The 19,005-nt window shown below is 31.0% G+C and overlaps 1 protein-coding gene and 2 non-coding genes across 8 annotated transcripts; 1 reads left to right on the plus strand and 2 right to left on the minus strand.

The window, feature by feature from the left end:
• Positions 1-131: 131 nt before the first annotated feature.
• LOC122711322 (NAD kinase-like) lies at positions 132-18,843 on the minus strand. 6 transcript variants are annotated; one of them, XM_043929983.1, is made up of 10 exons: positions 18,492-18,843; positions 17,159-17,212; positions 15,222-15,314; positions 5,842-5,925; positions 3,895-4,024; positions 3,074-3,199; positions 2,819-2,990; positions 2,084-2,439; positions 1,499-1,581; positions 132-944 (listed from the first exon to the last, which is right to left on the minus strand). In XM_043929983.1, exons 1-10 carry the CDS (start codon positions 18,602-18,604, stop codon positions 752-754), a joined length of 1,404 nt encoding a protein of 467 aa, XP_043785918.1. In that variant the 5' UTR covers positions 18,605-18,843; the 3' UTR covers positions 132-751. The 6 variants fall into 6 exon arrangements, with proteins under 6 accessions (XP_043785918.1, XP_043785921.1, XP_043785923.1 ...); XM_043929986.1 differs by lacking the exon at positions 15,222-15,314 and having other exon boundaries at positions 18,492-18,837; XM_043929988.1 differs by lacking the exons at positions 15,222-15,314; positions 17,159-17,212 and having other exon boundaries at positions 18,492-18,833.
• Positions 14,724-14,794, plus strand: Trnag-ccc. The gene has a single exon. It is a non-coding gene; the product is annotated as a tRNA-Gly (tRNA).
• On the minus strand, positions 17,927-17,998 carry Trnag-ucc. Its single transcript has one exon. It is a non-coding gene; the product is annotated as a tRNA-Gly (tRNA).
• Positions 18,844-19,005: the final 162 nt, after the last annotated feature.

Below are 19,005 nucleotides of genomic sequence, written 5' to 3' on the forward strand. Positions count from 1 at the left end.
ATGATCATAATTTAATATATTATTTTTCATAATAATTTGTTTATTAAATAAGAATATTAATAATTCATTCTGCTTTTTTATTAAACAAATTAATTGCACCAATGTGTTTTTCTCTTAAAATATAATATTTCTATCATTAATATTTTTTTTATAATTTCTTCAAATGCTTTCATACTTTATAATCTTATATTCAACATTATTAATTTAAATTCAATAAAGAAAAAGAAAAAAAAAAAAAAGAAAAGAAATTTGTTTTAGAAATGATTTTGCAAATTAGAGTGAAATATCACTGTAGAATTATGCGTTGGACATAGAAAACTTCTGTTGTGCTTTTCGATGCACTGATTATAGCCATAAAGTCTTTACGATCTTTTATTTCGTGAAGACGAACAATCTCGATATTTCATTTACTTTTGAACGTATCAAAATATTATTATTTCTTTTGAGAACTTCGAGTTCCGCTAACCTGTAAATCGCTAATAGTGCCTGCAATCCATGTACGATATTTCAGTTCTTTTAATGATTAGACGAGTTCATTCTCTTCTGTTTTTTATGACAGAACGAACACAAGTTAGAACACAAGTTATACGACTTGCCCTTTTCATGCATTGTACGCAATGAATCATTGATTTTTTTATCGAACCAAGTCTTATCGGACAATTATCGATTCGTAAATGATTTTGAACATAATTATTTAGGGCTTGATGTATAAGTGATTGTATTGGTTCAGTCTATGACTCGTTTGCCTGACCTAGCTATCACGATCGAGAGAATCTAGCGTATCGTTGCTAGATGAATGAGTCAAGTCGCTCAGTTCATCCAAGTGTTTCTGCTTCTTGCGAACGTTCCAGTGTAAACATTCTGCCAATGAATCGAACCAATCAGTAATTTGGTCGGCAGCACAAATGCTGGGTACTGGATAGATGGATGTTGTTACTTTTAAACTGAAAATAGTAGGAAAATATTAAATATATTTTATGTTAAACACATGATATGAAAATAATATAAATAGTATATAATAATATAAATAGTAATAGAAACATTGAGAGCATTGTCAGCTTGCAATACAGTTAACGTCTCTAGAAGAAAAAAAAAATATCGATGTATATATATTGAATATTCCATCATTCATATCATTTAACAAATAGAAATTTAAAAAAAAAAAAAATAATTAATAGTATCTATAAGTTATATTTTCCAAATATCACGGAAAGAAATATATAGAGAAATTGAAAAGTGAAATTTAAAAGAATTTCATTTACGAATTTAATTTAAAAAAAAAAATGAATGAATATCGTAAAAGAGTATTTTGAATCTATAAATGAAAATGAAAAAAAAGAATGTCTTTTATGAAATAACAAGACAAACCTATCCCCGACACATAATTCTTGCTGATTGCGACCATCGAAAGAGACGTAAACTGTGTTGCAAATACTGTTGTTCGCCATTATTTGTAATAACAATGAGAGAATTAAAGATTTAGAAACTTGATTTCTACCTATCGCCATGAAAAAGCTCCTGTCTATTTCTACCATCGAAGGATACCCATGAAGTGTTTCTGCTATCAGGTGAAACAGATATCTGTGATAGAAAAAAGAAATTCAAATTAATGATTTTGCAACAGATCAACGAATTTTTTAGAAATTCTTCTGTTTTTTTCATTGATGTAAATGTCGTAGGTAGTATGTGGCATGTGTTCTCCAGACCATATATTCGAGAACAACAGTTCAAATTTGTTCAGAATACAACGGAGTAGCGCATAGTCTGGGAATGCAGGCGACATCCACCAAGTTTCCTTCTATGGGACATCGTCCCGGATCAGAAGTACAGATTCCACTATAACAAGAAACTTTTATCTCATCCACATGGAAATACTACATTATACGAACATAAGAAGCATCGTTTAAAAGTTTATTTGAACTGACTATTTGAACAATTGGAGATGAGATTTTATTCATAACAGTATCCTATTAATCACATTATTTCTCTTTTCTTTTTTTTTTTTTCTTTCAGAAATTCAATCTGTTTCGCATTGAAATCTGCACCACCTATAAAAGATCGTATGGAAAAAATTCGGAAATACCTTCAATTCGACGCCGGCGGGCACGACGATCGGCCTGAAGGACAAAGAGTGAGGGCAGATCGGTGTAATCATGATCGCAGGTACAGAAGGATGAATCATGCTGGCCCCAGCCGCAACAGCATACGCCGTAGACCCGGTCGGCGTGCTTACGATCAGGCCATCACCCTGTACACTGGTCACATGTTTACCATCGATGAAGAGGTCGATGTTTGAAAGATATGGGGACGGACCTCGATCCACCACGACCTCGTTCAGCACCAATAATTCCGTTCGTGGCGGTTTTGTCTCCTTGTTCTCTTCTCCTTTTCGCATGATGATACATTTTAGTCGACTCCTCAGGGTCAAAGCCGCATGACCTAAAGATAAAGAAAACAAATCAAATTTATATTTCGTTTTTATCGGCCTTTTCCCGATTGTCGGATTAATAGGTTTTAATAAGTCGTCTACCATTTTTATATTTTTATATTTTTTATATTTTTTTTATTCGTTTTTTTTTATATATATTGAAATAATAATAATAATGTTGAAATAACATATGCAGGTGGTATTGATGCTCATGATTGATCTTCTAACTTTATAATAAATTATACATATTATTATTAATGCATCTTTAATCTCTTTTCCTTCAAATCATAATACTTTTATAACATCAATGATAAATGGATGAATTATTAAGATATTATTGAAGATAAATTAAGTAAAGAAAACTATGCCGGAAAATTTCAATGTACGTACCTTCTAATACGTTTGTTACTTGTTCTTGAAAATTATCGAATTCGAAGGGTGTGAGGAATCCTAAGGAACCAAGATGAAATGCCATCACTGGAGGTACCGATTGCTGGAATAGCAAACTTGCGTAGAGAAGCGTTCCATCGCCTCCCAGACAGACAATGAAATCAATACGATCCTTGAGTAAACATATATTTTTTATTTACATTCATTAAATAACATTAGAAACTATAAAATTGAACATTTTTTTTAAACAATTACCTGTAAATCATCCGTGCCATCTCTGAAAGTCTGTAGCCTATCTCGAACCTCTTGAAATCTGAGATCCCTAGCCAAGGCTGGATCTTCCAGGACAGATGCCTCTACGAATACTACCATCCGTTTTTCCTATGTGAAAAATTTCAAAAATCAAGTTAATCGAATTATAAATTAATGCATATAATCTTTGATTTTTTAAATAAGAAAAATTAATCTAGACCTAAAAAAAATAAATTATATAATCATGAATATGTAGTATAAAAAAATTATATGTATAAAAAAAATTAATGCAAATATATATGAATTGCAAAAATGTAAAGAGCAAAGTACTTATATAATATTTGGTGAGTGATTTGGATTTAATTAACGTTTTTATATGAATATTATTATATGACTTGCATAAAATTAGCATAAGAATGAAATTAATATATATCTACAACTGAATAAGTTAAAATTAAAAATTAGAATTGCAAATATAAGACATTGAAAATTACTATCGAGACATGTATAATGCGAATCAATAGAAATAACTCGATAAAATGAAGGAAACTAGAATACATGGATATTTTATGATTACGATGATTGCGCGAAACAAGAATGAAGATATAATGCCGTCTAAATAATATATGCCATCGTGCTTATGACATAATTTTGATACTTCTTTTTTATTTTAATCATTAATCACAATTTGCATAATGATTTGAAATGTTACGTTAAAACGATAAAAAAAATGTATGAAATATTTCCTTTCGTCATCATTTACGTTAGCATGAATAAAAAATAAATACGTGAGTATCGACAATATAAAAAATATATATACTTACTTCTATTAACCATGTAACTAATTGTACAAATGGTGGCAGTACCGAGGAATCCCGGACTTTTTTGATAACGAGAACAGTGAGCGGTGGCTTGTACCACGTCAACCTCTGGGAGGCTGGATCTTGTATGGTCCTGCAAAAATCAAATTTGTTAAGTCAAAATTAAATTAAAATTTAATGATAAAATATTGACGATTACATAAATCGAATTCTATGAATCTTAGTACGGAGCATTGTTATTTAAAGTGACATGAAGTCAAATTTAATATCGACAAAAGATCGAGGATTTTGGGATATCGAAGTATTTTACAACCTGATCGACGAAATACAAAGATGAATTAAACTGTTATCGCTGCTTAATAAAGTCGATATCCATAGCATATAATTATGATAAAAAAAAATATTGTAATTATTTCAAAATGAAATGAATTCAGTTATTTAATATTAATAAAAATTCCAACTTCGGCAAGTGACCTGAACTCGTTTCTATATAAAGAGAATCGATCGTAGAGCTTATCATTGAATTAGGGTCGCAGGAATCAAAGGTGAGAATATTTTATGTATGAATACATTATATGATGACTACTTTGATTATTTATTTTCTTTAATTTAAATTTAAATTTATATTAATATAAATTTATATGTTGTTAAATAAATTTTATTATTTTCACAAAATAAATCAGCCGAAATATTATTTCATCAAGATCTTGATATTTGTTTTTAAGGATATACTTAACAACTGAAAAAAATATATGTATTACTCAGCAAAAAAATAATAATCGTTTCGAATTAAAAATTCGATTGTAATTTTATTTGATTTAACAATTCTTTTAAAGTTCTTTTAAAGTTAAAATTCATATCAGTGATAAACATCCATGATATAGAATCGATAAACGCGAAAATAAAATTAATTTTGATCGAATAATATATAAAAAAACATACCTGATAATTCCAACCATGACGTGATACCAGTTTGAGAGCCACGCTCGAACTGATCGTGGACCGAACACGACGCTACGTTTTTTAACGGTAAACAATCAGACGGCGCGCAAGCGCGAACAATATGCATATGAGGAATCGTAACAAGTTTTTATATGCACAATATTCAAAATGACACGCACAATTCACATGCAATTGTCTTTTCGTTATTCTCACTTACACTAATCAGATATTATTATAAATATTAATTATTAAACAGGAAATCTCGATGAATACTTTAGGCATTTACGCTATTATGAGTGTAAAGGTTAAATCGAAACGTTTTCATTTGCATATATGTATATGCAATGAAATACAATTAATTGCATATTTTTAATTTTTGATTCATTTAATAATTTATATATATATAATTTTAATAAAATATTAATTCACATTTCAAAATAGTACATTAAAAAAAATTATTACGAAAGTCGTATTTATTGATATCGTATTTGTTGAATAATCATTAGTTATATCTTACAATCAATCAAAAAATATATATATTGAATAAAAATTAATGAAACAGCTACCAATAACTTCTATATTATAGAGATGCATAAAACGCAATAAAATAAAGTTGATATAATCAAATCATTGAACTTGTAACTTGTAAATTTTTTTTATTACGTAATTTTATCACCAATATGATAGTAAAATAATTTACACATTATTATGAAAAAAAATTAAGATATCAAGAATTTATATTCGTATTTGTTGTTAATAATATATTTCGTTGAAAATAGATTTTCTAGAACCGTTTTCTAATTTATACTGACAAAACAAAGCATGTATTCGCTTAAAAAAGTCATTGTCAGATAATTGAGTCAAGATATTAACATATAGCATAGTATAATTTTTAATATGGAAGGACAAATTTCATAAATTAAAATGAAAAAAAGAAACAACTTGTTTTTCCTTGAAATAATCTAATGTAATTTTTTTGAAACATTGGCGCTAGATAAAATTACTTACATCACCATCGCAGAATTCTTCATGATGCGTCCGCATGGCCCAAATTGTTGAATCGGACTAGGTGCGTTTAAACTTCTTGTTCTCCTGTAAACAAAACGAAAACAATTGAAATTATTAGTAAGAAAACTCTACTAATTATTCTATTAATTAAGATTTAATTCTACTAATTATTCTATTAATTAAGATTTAATGATTTTTTATCTTTCATTTTGTATTTTCTTAATAAATAATAAAAAATAAGAATTCCATTTATCATCGTGATAGCAAAAATATTTTGGACGATATGCACTTGTTTTGATTGATTTGACAATATAATGTATGGCTTCATTTGCAACTATGTCAAAAATATGTATATATAATTATATAAGTTTAAAAAAAAATTTTTTAAAAATTTGTTAGAAAATATTAATTGAGTTGAATTAATTAATAATAATATTTTACTATATACTCGTAAATATACTATATATTTATTAATTTACATTGAATTGAAAGATAGATAACAACAAACAATCAAAGAAAAAATATACGTATAATCAATGAGATAATATATAAGTTTTATAGATTATATTTTTCTAGAAAATGTACGATAAATTATTGATAAATATAATTGGTAAATTTTAAAATTTTAATCTAATTTTAAAATTAAAATCTAATATTGTATATGTATATACATATATACATATATACAATAATAATAAGATATATACATGCACGTATTCACGTGCAGATCTTTATTTTCTTACATTGACGTAAGATATTTACTTAGCAAAAAAAAAAAATGCTAATTACATTATATGTACTGAGTCATTATAATTACTTGAACTAATTTATTTTACTTTTTGATGCAAAAAAATTAGAAAAAAATAGTAGATTCATTTTGAAATAATGAAATAATTTTATTATTTATATATGATTATTATTATTATTATTAATTATAAAAATTTATTATTAATTATAAAATTGAAGCTAATTCTCATCTTAACAAAATTATACCTGAGCACTCTGTTCCGTGGTATACTTTCCGTCGGCAAGATGATCGATCCATTTTCTAAAGGATTAAGCAGATCGTATCTGATATCGAGATAGCCATTGGTCTGAATATCCAGCAAAGGTGAGACTTGATCCGTCATTTTTTAAGATATTTATTGAACTGAGAACGAAATTTTTATTGAACTAGACCGAAATCATAAAATCAATTGAATCCATTTCTTTTAAAATATTATACGATTCTTATATTATTCTTGATTTGGATATATATTTATATAATAAAAATATATTAAAATAATTAAATGTTTAAAATATATATTTTATAATTATAATCGATATATATATATGTTAGCATTACAATAGCATTCTACAATTTTACCGTAATTATTGAAAAAAAATTTACGTATCATAATTAACATGTAATTATATATATCATATCATTTAATATTTATGACATACTACTGATAATAAGATTATTGATAATTTGTGTAAAATAAGTGTAACAAAAATTTAGTCGCGAAGTAAAATATTTTATTTGGGGATATAATGATTCTAAAAATTATGTAAAAATGCTTCTTTGTTTTACGGAACTAGTCGTTAAAATCTGAAGGCCGGTAAATGTGAAATTAACGATGTCCTTTGAACGAACACTACCGAGAAATAATAAGATTTACTCTCAGAAACACGTAATCCTTTGTTGCATGTTTTTTTTCTTTAATTTGCATTATACATCACGATTTTTTCCATTTGTTTGTCTATTCCGTTTATTTTGCTTGTTAATAAATAAAAATTTATTAAATATTGGATTTTAATTCGTATAATCTTTGATTTTTTTATTTTTAATAGAGTTGATAGTTTCAAAAAAATATGAATTGTATACAAATGACAAAATATTTCAAAGATGCTTCAATTCAATATTTCAATAACATTTTAATTTGTTCAACCTTGAACTCAACTTCGAATATTCCACTTGAAAAAATGTGTGATCAATGAACATCATTCATGTATTATTCATTTTAATTTTTTCGTCGTAACAAATCCATCGTCGTTAATTTCAGCATTCTTTCTTAATTTTTCGAAAGATCTCGAAGAAGTTCACTATTCTACACGCACAAATCATTCACATCACTGTTATTAAAGTTTTTAGAATTATAAGACGAAGAATTAATCACAAATATAATGTTTAAAACATCGGTAAATATTTCGAAGACGACAAGTTTTAGAAAGGACTGGATCGCAAGGTAGATATACACAGAATGACGATCAGACCGAAGGTTGCCAACAATTATGGGATTCTTTCCACGGAACCGTCGGTACACCGTAAACTTCACGGTTCTTGTCAACACTAACATCAATTACGTAAAATACTTCAGATTATATCTAATTGTCTCATCATTAAATTAGATTTTAATCTTATATTCTGATTCTTTACTATTACATATATCGATAGATCTATCAATATCGATCGATAATAGATAAATATTTGTTAGAAAACAAGCCATTAAAAAATTAAGAAAAATATAAAATACAATTGAAAAATTCATCTATATACATTGTTAATGATTATGTTGTTTGTGAATATTTTCAAAATTATTACTTTTTTTCTTGGTTTCATTCGAACCAACTATTCGATACACAACTTTCTCTCGATTGATTGAGAAATACAAAGAAAAAGAAAGAGAGAAAGCGAGAAGGGAACGAGAAGCTATAAAAAATACATATATCAAACAAATCCTTTCATGAGAGAGTTAAATCCTTTTATCCATCGACAATCGCATATCTCTAATCGTAACCTGGCCCAGATTTCCTTGCACGGAAAGCTTGCAAAACACCATGCTCGCTTTTCTTTCCCAATCCGTTGTCGGCACTCTTCATGGCTTTGATTTGCCAAAGGAGAAAACGATCGGCTTACGGCTATGTTCGGTTCGGTAATCGATTGCATCGAATGTGAATTTCTGAAATTCCAATGCAACGATTGTAATGGGGGCACTATCAGCATAGCTTATGGGAGCCCATAGGACCATCGGTGGCCAGTGTATGTATCGCGTAAAATGGAATGTATACTTGGCGAAAGGTGAACGCGTTCTCGGTTTCAAAGAAAGGAATAACAAAAAAACATTCCCTCATCGAGACGTTCACAATTCAAACTCCGATCAACAATTCGAGTACTCCGATCTCCTTGTACACGTGCACGAAACGAACGGCGAGATGCAATGTGTACCCGCTTAACGATTAACAGCCTAAATGTCATTCTTCTCAATCGATCCGTTATCATGCGACATAACCTAGGACAAACTGTTCCCTTTGCTTTCTCCATACATATCAAAAAAGTATTTCAATTTGCAAAGCGATTCAGACTATAAGTAACCTTTTAATTTTGGCATAATCTACAATAAATTTCATAATAGAGACTAATATCATAAAATTTTTTTGAACTTTGATATAACCTCAAAAAAATATACATGATGAAAAATTAAAAATATTCAAGCATTGAAACACTTATCACGAATTAATCACAAATTAATCACAAAACACTATTACGTATATATCACTAATTCGAGTTATATAAATAACGCATCGTATTCACTAAATGCACGCCGTTATCATAGTGCCATACGCACATGCCACCACGCGAGATTTAGGTTAACCAACACCTACCTGGTCCTACCTTAATTCAGCTTCGTCCATATGCATCGATTTGCGAAACAGTCGCGCTGTTTCGTCGACGTTGTAAACCTTGCGATCAAAAAACAATATCGAATGAGTCGAATCGAGATGGAAGCACGTTTCGTTGCTAAACAATCGCAAAAGGGATACGTTGATGAACAGATCGACGCTGGCGTCGCGACGCCTGATATATGGTACGCATGCTCTGCAACTACAGCCGACCAATCAATTTTCGATTTGTATATCGTACTACATTTATTTTCTCTTGATTTTATTTAACTTTTTTTACGCAATCTCACATATCTACGCGACAATGTAAAACTGACATAAGCAAAGTATACAATTGAATAGTAAATTGAATGATATATTTAATGAATATAATAGATTGATTATTAATTACAGAAACCATTATACGTATTATTGTTTGATAAAATATTCGATGCATATGATGCACCAAAGACAAGTTGTCAGTGCACGGATTTCGATGTATCTCTTAGTAACAAGAATGTTGAGCAACCAAACAGCTTCTCTCAAGTTTCGCACGAATTGGAATCGGATTACGCGCGATTCCAGTTTAATTACGAAATTGAACAGCTGTATACTGGTTTCGTGATAACTTTGCTACAACATTTGGCTTACTTTTCATTTCGTTTCCAGTGAATTCTGTCGCTTCATTCATTTCAATTATATAAAATAAATAATAATAATAATAATTAGTTATTAATTATAATTGATTTAATTCGAAATATTTCTTTTGAATCATATTCTCTTTCTTTGTATAAATTGTAGTGTTAAAATATTCAATTTACGACTAAAAATCTTTGAGAAACAGGCAATTCCCAGACATTAAATCATATTAAAAAATTTTTTCAAATTTGATAGATATCTATAATTATTGTTATTAATTTATTTAAAAACAATCGTTATTTGATTGATTGTCAGATATCATTATTAAACATTTATATAAAATAAATTGTACATTTCATTAATATTTTAAGTATTAGAATGTATTATCTCTGTTAGATAATATTTTTCATTTAAAATTATTTTATTTTTTCTTGAACTATCAAAGTCAAGAAGTAGACACAACATCTTCCAATCTTAGTTTCCAAAGAATTATAAAACGTATTACTCACGGCCAAGTACCGGAACGTTTCCGGCGACGCATTTCCGGATCCTTGTCATAGTCCTCGAGAAAGGGCACGTTCACGCACGTGTCGTCAGTACCTACGTCGCCTTTGTTTCTGACGATACATCGCCAATCGAGCATTTCGCTCACACTTCGAGGTCTCGGCTTTTCCCTCACCATGTCCATTATCCGTGAAACATCTCCTTTTTTGAATAACTTCATCAACTTTTCGCTGATTCGTCCATTTTATTGCACATATTTGAAATTCTATCTATTCTCTTTAAACAACACGTATTCGAATACTTCGAATATTCGATAAATATACGCATACGTTTCGACACTTTTTTAAAATTTCATTTGGATGATCGTGATATTTTTATTTTATCATGTGAAATCTACAAAAAAAAAAAAAAAAAAAAAAAATTAGAAATTTCCGATCATTTCTGTAATCACGATCCTCAATATTAATCACATCAATGTATAATCATCGCGCGGTACTTTCGAACACTCTATGAGGCACCAGCTTTCTTTCTTGTTTAGTTTGCGCAACAGAGGATAATTATATAATTCGTACGTCAAAGTTAATTCCACTGTTGTAAAATTTATTTGATTCAATGGAAAAAAGGAAAAACAATTTCAATATCGCTTGCATATGTACAAATGAAAAACTTAGGAAATGTTATGCAATTCTCACCTGTCACTTGTATTCCAATTGTACGTGTATCTATCATAATATGAATTTTTAATAAGAGTGATTTTAATATTTGTACGATGTGTTATTTCAGTTATGATAATTTAATTTTTTTTTAGTACAGTCTACTTCCATTGAAACGATCGATTCGCGTTAATAATTAATTTTAACGCGAGCTTATGACCCGATTTCCTTCGACTTCAACTCCGGTGTACTGAGACTAATTATTGCCGGTTTTATCATATTGTTTTATTATTATACATATTTCTTATCTATCTTTTCAAAAAAGTGGAATGCTTATTTTAGCATTCATCACAATTTATGAATTTTCATAAATAATTTTTCATAATTTTAAACGATAAGTTTTTCGTCTCGTATAAGTTCATATTTAACTTAAGGCTAATTGATAAAACTGGTAACTGGAAATAAGAAATATTCATAAGAATTCCAATTCATTAAAATATTCCCATCCCATCTCATTATCCTATAAAATTAACTCCAAATTGGAAATAATATCGTGATATTGTACGCGATTAGAAATTGATCACTTGCCCGGCATAATCATCTTCTTCGAGTCGGCCGATCGTACATTTAATCGCGAAATTACACACAACTATTTTTAAAAGAGAAAGCATACTTACAAGGCCGAGAATTCTAGCTTTTAAACGTGTCGTCACGGGTAAAGTAATATTTACGCACGTTTCGGACCGTTCCAGTTATTCGTACTAGTTGAACTCGCAACAACGCGGCACGGTGCCTCATAAGGTGTGATCTTTCCATAGAAATCGATCGTCGACGAATAGAAACGAGGCTTCGGTACCGGAATTCTCGTTCGGTGAACGAAACGACGTATAGTGACGGGCGTACCTCGATGGACGACGGCTCAGAGTTCACTGAGCAACAACTTTACCGGCAGTAGCCTCTGAAAGGCACTTAGGGCTTTCTAACTCGCGCCCCTCCCCATTCTGTACCAACTACATATCTGAATATGCACGATAAAAAAAGAAAAGAGTTCATCGAACAAGTTGCAATGAAAGTGTTCAATCTGCTTCGTAAAACACTCCCTCGCATTGTATCTCAGAATTTTTGTATTCGAGAATTTTTTTCCCTTGAAACAGATCCAATGTAATTTTTCACTTTTCGAACGTCGATAGAGAAGTGAACTGAAGCGAACATGATGCGTATTCGTATTATTATCGAGTAGTATATTTTTAAGTAAGAATGAAGTTTTTATGGAGTTCAAGTTAGTTTATATTCGTAGAGCAAAGTACTTGTTGCTTGTTTGCGTCTACGTTCTGAGATGTTTTTCAACCATAGACAGCACGTGCATTTCGATTTCCTTTTTTCTCTTCGTGCCTTTTCCTCGAGAGAAAAAAAAAGTGCTTCAGAAAAAAGAAGATTGCTCTCATGATTGTCTCCATTCTAAATGAGGCTAGTCGCTAATCGGTGAAAGCGACAATGAAAGGCGAACGAACGATTAATTGATTCATTTAAAGAAAGAGATGTTTTGCGCTCGTAATTGTTCAATCATGTGGTGAACTCGACCCATATTTCATCCATATTTCTTCTTTCCGGGATCTAAACAAATATTTGACTTTTCGTTCATCCTAACGACTCGTTCTCCATTTCCTTCTGCTTACTTCTCGATAGGAAAGTCGAGGGAAAGAAAGGCAGGCAGCCTCGAGAATTGAATTTCTTTTCTTCTCATGTTAATTCTTTTTTCCTCGATCGTTCTCGCAGAAACGTTACATCTTGATAAAACCGCGGTCGACTTCCGGCCGTCGACTTCGTTGCCGTACGCTGTTGAACTCTGTTATATATCGTGTCGAACGGTTTCGCGTCGGTTGAAATATTAAGCTCGCCTCAATCGCGAAGAAAATATTTCTCGCGAATACGAGGTGCCTCCACTCGACGCCTCTTCGATTGCATAATAAAACAGTGGATACATTCTACGAGAAGTATATATAACAAACGGGTCGTAAGGCATAACTGTAAACCAGTTGCGTGTAATGCAATTATGGTATGAAAGTGATCAAAATTTATTGCGGCCGCCTGTACTCGCGTTGCAAAACCGATGAGACGAGAAGCAGACCGATGTGTCCCGCGAACAAACTGATGCCTCGCTAAGAACGTAGCGAATTATCTTCGCCGTTTTTTCCTCCTTATTCAACTATAAATATTTAACTATTTTTTTCCTTGCCTCGACAATTCAGAAACAAGATTGTACGGATAAAGCTTTGTCTTGTCTCCGTAATTGTTCTTGTCACTGCCGTAATTATTTCACAATGTTTACCACATCAGTGTGAATACATACTTGAAGATTGTTGCCATTTTTTTTTCTTTTTTTTTTTTTTTTTTTTTTTTTGAGGATTGTCGTGTTTTCTCTTTTACTATGTTATATCATTGCCGTGATTACTGAATGATACGATATCTATACAATGGAGTAACGTAAGTAAGATTCTAATTATCGACGATCGACGATGCACTGACGCATGGAATACAGTTGTATTTCGGAACGAGGGTAAGAAGAACGCCTCCGACTTTTCGCTATTTTCAGGATTGGACACAACTTTCTCCCCACCTACGACGTTTATCTGGAAAGTTTGCGGCTTTAAGTATATATACGATATACATTAAGACAGATAGGATTATGATCATTACAAGATGGAACATTTTGAATTTTGTTGTGAACTCGTGAGCGCTATAATTTATGCTCCGTTGTGCGGAAATCGTTAATAATTTTAGCTAGTTTTTTGTTGAATAGAGCAACTTACATATGATACATGATACATATAACGGAACACTTTCCACGGGAAATGGAAACAGTCGAACAACAATTATTATTTTATGCATTTTACGAAATGAGATACTTTCTCGCGAACAGAACCTGGTGTTTTGAGGACAATATTGCGGTTAACAATGAGGTTACGTCCTTCTAGAAAACGTGCTTTAAAGAACGGAGACGGATGTTCTCGTGAACATCACGTTTTTTTCCTGTTAAATTGCTCGCGACGAGCAGGAAAGTGGAAAATTATACAAATGTAACGAATGGCATCGGTTGTGGTTGAAGGAAACTGTGTCAAAGAAAATGGATCGGTGGACGGACGAGAATGGATCGGTTTGGGATACGATTGTGGTATAATGATCTGTATACTTATCTTCGAAACAATTAATCAGATTTCTATTTGCATATAGTATTTTATAATATCTTATAAATGTAAAAATTCGTTGAATTTTCATATCCTGTATCGATGTGAAAAATTTTCGAAGATACGAAATATTTAATTTATTATCGTTAATTTAAATATATTAATTTTACAATCGTCGCTTTTTTAATTGCAATAACGTCGTAGAATTTAAAATTGTACGAACCATATCTTTATGAAAGTAACATTCTATTTGCAAGTAGCACTGCTGGTGTAGTGGTATCATGCAAGATTCCCATTCTTGCGACCCGGGTTCGATTCCCGGGCAGTGCAAGTTTATTTTTTTCATTCTAGAAAAATATTTCCTATGAAAGTACAATTGTCAAAGTAGTTTATTAATTTTTCTCCCTTCATTTTCACTGAAATCTATTGATAAAAATTTTATTTAAATATAATTTAATTTAAATATAATTTTATTTAAATATAAAAAAAAAAAATAGGAAATTATATTTAATATTTTCTATTTCACATTTACTCTGTAACATTTAATTATATATATATATATTTACATCGAGTAACATTAAAAAAAAAAAAAATAGAATAATTTTTAAAATTATTTTTTACTTTTACTCGGATTAAACTTCTATCGATTAAATATTTATTTCGATCCTTTATCGTAACAAATTTCTCATCGAATTTTTTTTATCCGAAATTATCTTGGAAGAAGATTAACGGATCACCGATAACGGTTATACTATACCTGATAATTTTATCGATGCTTGAATGTCGTTTGAGCAAAACCGCCCTACTCAGTATACTTCCACCACGTTGCATCACTATATACCGGGTACCACTATACTGAAACGATTTAATAAAATACACTCGAATGGCAAACGATGCGTCGTCGGAGAAAGGAAAGAAAAAGTAAATAAAAAATATTCAACGATAAAGAGGAACCTTAGCGATAACCCAGCGTACAAAAAAGATTTCTCGCGTGCTTTGCCCCATCGTGATTGATTGATCTACGGATTGAGATTTTAAATACTTTCATTAATCTATTCCGTTATCATACTACCACAAATAAGGCACGTGATTGTATTTCAAAACAACTTCCAATTAATCATAATTTCTTTTTCTATCACAGTTTTCGATTGTGTTGCGTCGGAGCGAAACGTAATTTCTCACTATTATGAGAAATACTAAGTATCGTAAAATTATTTTTTTTTATTCTTATCTAGTGCACGAATGAATCGAGTTTCTAATCGGATAAGATACCTTATCAAATGAACGCGTAGTTCGATTCTTCTGTTCTAATTTTTCGTAGTTGATGCGCAATGGTTATATAAATAGATATCGAAATCATTGTCAGCAGTAAGTGTAAGTAAATTTTTGCAAAATCTTGAAGAAACGTGATATCATTTTTGTATCTTTAGCGAATTTAAATTTAATCATCAATGTCGTATCAAATAACTTGGTGAATAACAATTGATATTACGCATTATTATATTTATCGCAAATAATTATTGCGAATGATGGATGATTTGTTCTACAAAGCATTTATCTACCAAATGACTTCTAATTATTGTATAATTATTATATACATAAAAGGAAATTCTCGACATTCATGTATTGACAACAATGCAAACTATTTCGCTCAGTCATTCCGTAGATAGAAACGGCGAATTATTATTGCCGGATGACGACAATGACATTATGATCTTGAAAATAATGGTTGAATTCCAAGTGTCATAGACGAACCAATTGGATAAATTATATGAAAATTATCGATATTTCTCGAATAATTTTTTTCAACGAGGAGGACATATCATCTCGATTATATTTTATAAAATTTTTACAGGATTTTATAACCTTTCTTTTAAAGGAATGTTTGGAATATGATTAAATAATATTCGAATATGATTCACAAATATTAATTAAGCGTTAGTCATTTGGGATTAAAAAATGAAACTTTTTATCTTGATTATTATCGTACCTATTTGTTCGATAGTTATTTCAATTATAAAGAATTGATCTTTAGATATATATATATAGAGAAATATATTATAAAGAAGCGATCTTTAGACCAGTCAAGTCGTCCTGCCGGTCGTCATAATCGAAACATGCGTGAATCGAGCTAACTTTTCTGACCCAACAGGAGTAACTTGTTTTCGAACGGTTGGAGAACCAGCGTGTGTCAATTGCACCGCGAGAAAGTTCTTTCTATGGCTCAAGGTTAATTTGCAACATATTGGAAAGCTAGTTTTGTTTTTACACATACACACGCCCTGTTGACTAGTTATGAAAAGCTATTCATGGTATATAATATTTAATGACATATAAAATCATGCTTAGAAAAACAAACATCATTAACAATTCAATAAACTTTATAACTTTATAAAATCACAACAAATATTATGTAGATTAATATACAATTGATTTAGAACTAATTGATAAAAAAAAAATGTACCATGATACAATCACGATCATGCATAACAAAAGATTGACGTTACGCCAAGATAAATTTCAGGAACAAGTTTTTCGCAAAAAAAAAAAAAAGAAAAGGAATGAATGCGATGCAACAAAAGAAAAAAAACGAAAATATTACAAATGCAAATACGTAAAACAAGATAAAATTTTTTGGTCATGCTGGTGGCGCTAGTTGCAAGGAGAAGAATAAAAAGTAGAAAACTGCGTTACCTTCGCGGTTCCAGTGCCTCCGTGTAATCGACTGTTAACTCGCACCGCGTGTTGCTTCAAGAGAAACAAAAGGGGTTAAATACCAATGAAGAATAGAATTAGTCACGTGGCGTATAAATTACATTCATAAATATGACAACTATATGATTCGATAAAAAATTTTTGACATTAATTGACAAATAGACAAATTAATTATTTAAGAATAATAAATGAATAATAAACGAATGATTAAAAGTAAAAGAAATTTTTAAATCGTTAATTTTAAAACTATCATTAAAGAAATTTTCTTCGTCTTTCATTGTCGGAAATTTTTTACTTACAGATTAAAATAAGATCTTTCGGCATTTAATAACAGTGTATTCAATTTAGAGATCGATCATTAATTAAAATAAGTAAACATCGATTAAAATTATATAAATTATATTTCACACTGATATGGTGATTCTATCTTTTGAGATCACGATGCGTCAAGAGATATACATTTAGCGCTTGTATCTTTCTATTGGTACAATATGTACCAAAAAGAGAACGTTGTTCCAAATAAGAATGGGAAGGTCCAATTTCAACCTTGGCCTAGATCGCACAATTCATTTCAGTGAAGGGTTTCGATCTAGGCCTGTGTGTACAGATGCAATCCTAATAATATTTAAATAAAGTTAATATTATTTAAAATAGAAATAGAATTTAAACGAATTTTCGAGATTTCTATAATATTGCATTTACGTAGATATGATGTTTAAACGAAAAATAAAAAAAATAATGTCCAAGTGCGATGGCCGGGAATCGAACCCGGATCAATTGCTTGGAAGGCAACTATGCTCACCATTACACCACCATCGCACCTTGGGATTGCACTCAACAACGCATCGTGACCTAATGCAAACTAATCGATATCGCACAAGTTCGAATTTCCTGTGTCCTTGACTTTTATACCAACTTCAAAGAAATTTCGCGTGTATAGATGTCACGGTCACACTCGCCGCCGTGTCTCACGATCAATGAGCATGTCTTTTTATTCTTAACGCGAATCTCCCGCAGACTCGACCGACCAATGGGATACGATGCCAATTTATTTTCAGACACTCGTTTCTATTAATTATACACGCGGCAACGACACTATCACTATGATATCGAAGGTAAAGTCGCGCGTACGCGCATGATCGTTGGAATTCAAATGAAATTCCATAACTAGAATCGAGGTATCCAACGAGATACGTTCGAAACGATCTATCGATCCTTTTTCCAATCGATCGACACCATTAGATCGATAAAATGTGTCATTCGTGTTTCGATAAACGATTTAAACGATAAAACGAGTTATTAACAAGCATACCTGAACGTTTGCTGTTTATCGTGCATTTTTGTGATGGCAGTTTTTTTCGGTGTATTTTCCTCCAACTCGAGATCCACCATCGCCCTGGCCAATTGCAGATCCATCTCGTTCATCGCGATCGATTCCCCTTCTTTCCTCTTTTCTAAATTGCACTGATTTTTTTCACCAAATGACAAAACTGTCGATCGTTTTCGCGCACCAAACTCGAGAAGAAGAAAACAACGTTGACGGATGCCCCGACGTTGCTGAATCGGTTGAATTTAGTTGCGAGAACCACACCGAGAGATGTCTCGTCGCGTACTGAACGCGGCCACGCATGGGACTTAACTTGATCGAGGCGCGCCTATGGATCCGCCAGATATTCTTAATAGGCCTCTCTTTCCCTTTCTCTCCTCTCGGTTTCATGATCTTCTCTGTTCTGCCGTTCGCTGAATACAGAATATTGTCGTGTAAATACCGGCCGTGCGAATAAAATCTATTATTAATTTCTATTATCGTCGGCCGAGGTCTCGAT

The sequence above is a fragment of the Apis laboriosa genome, unplaced genomic scaffold (genome assembly GCF_014066325.1).
Source record: "Apis laboriosa isolate Shangri-la unplaced genomic scaffold, ASM1406632v1 scaffold16_cov148, whole genome shotgun sequence".
NCBI classification, from domain to species: domain Eukaryota; kingdom Metazoa; phylum Arthropoda; class Insecta; order Hymenoptera; family Apidae; genus Apis; species Apis laboriosa.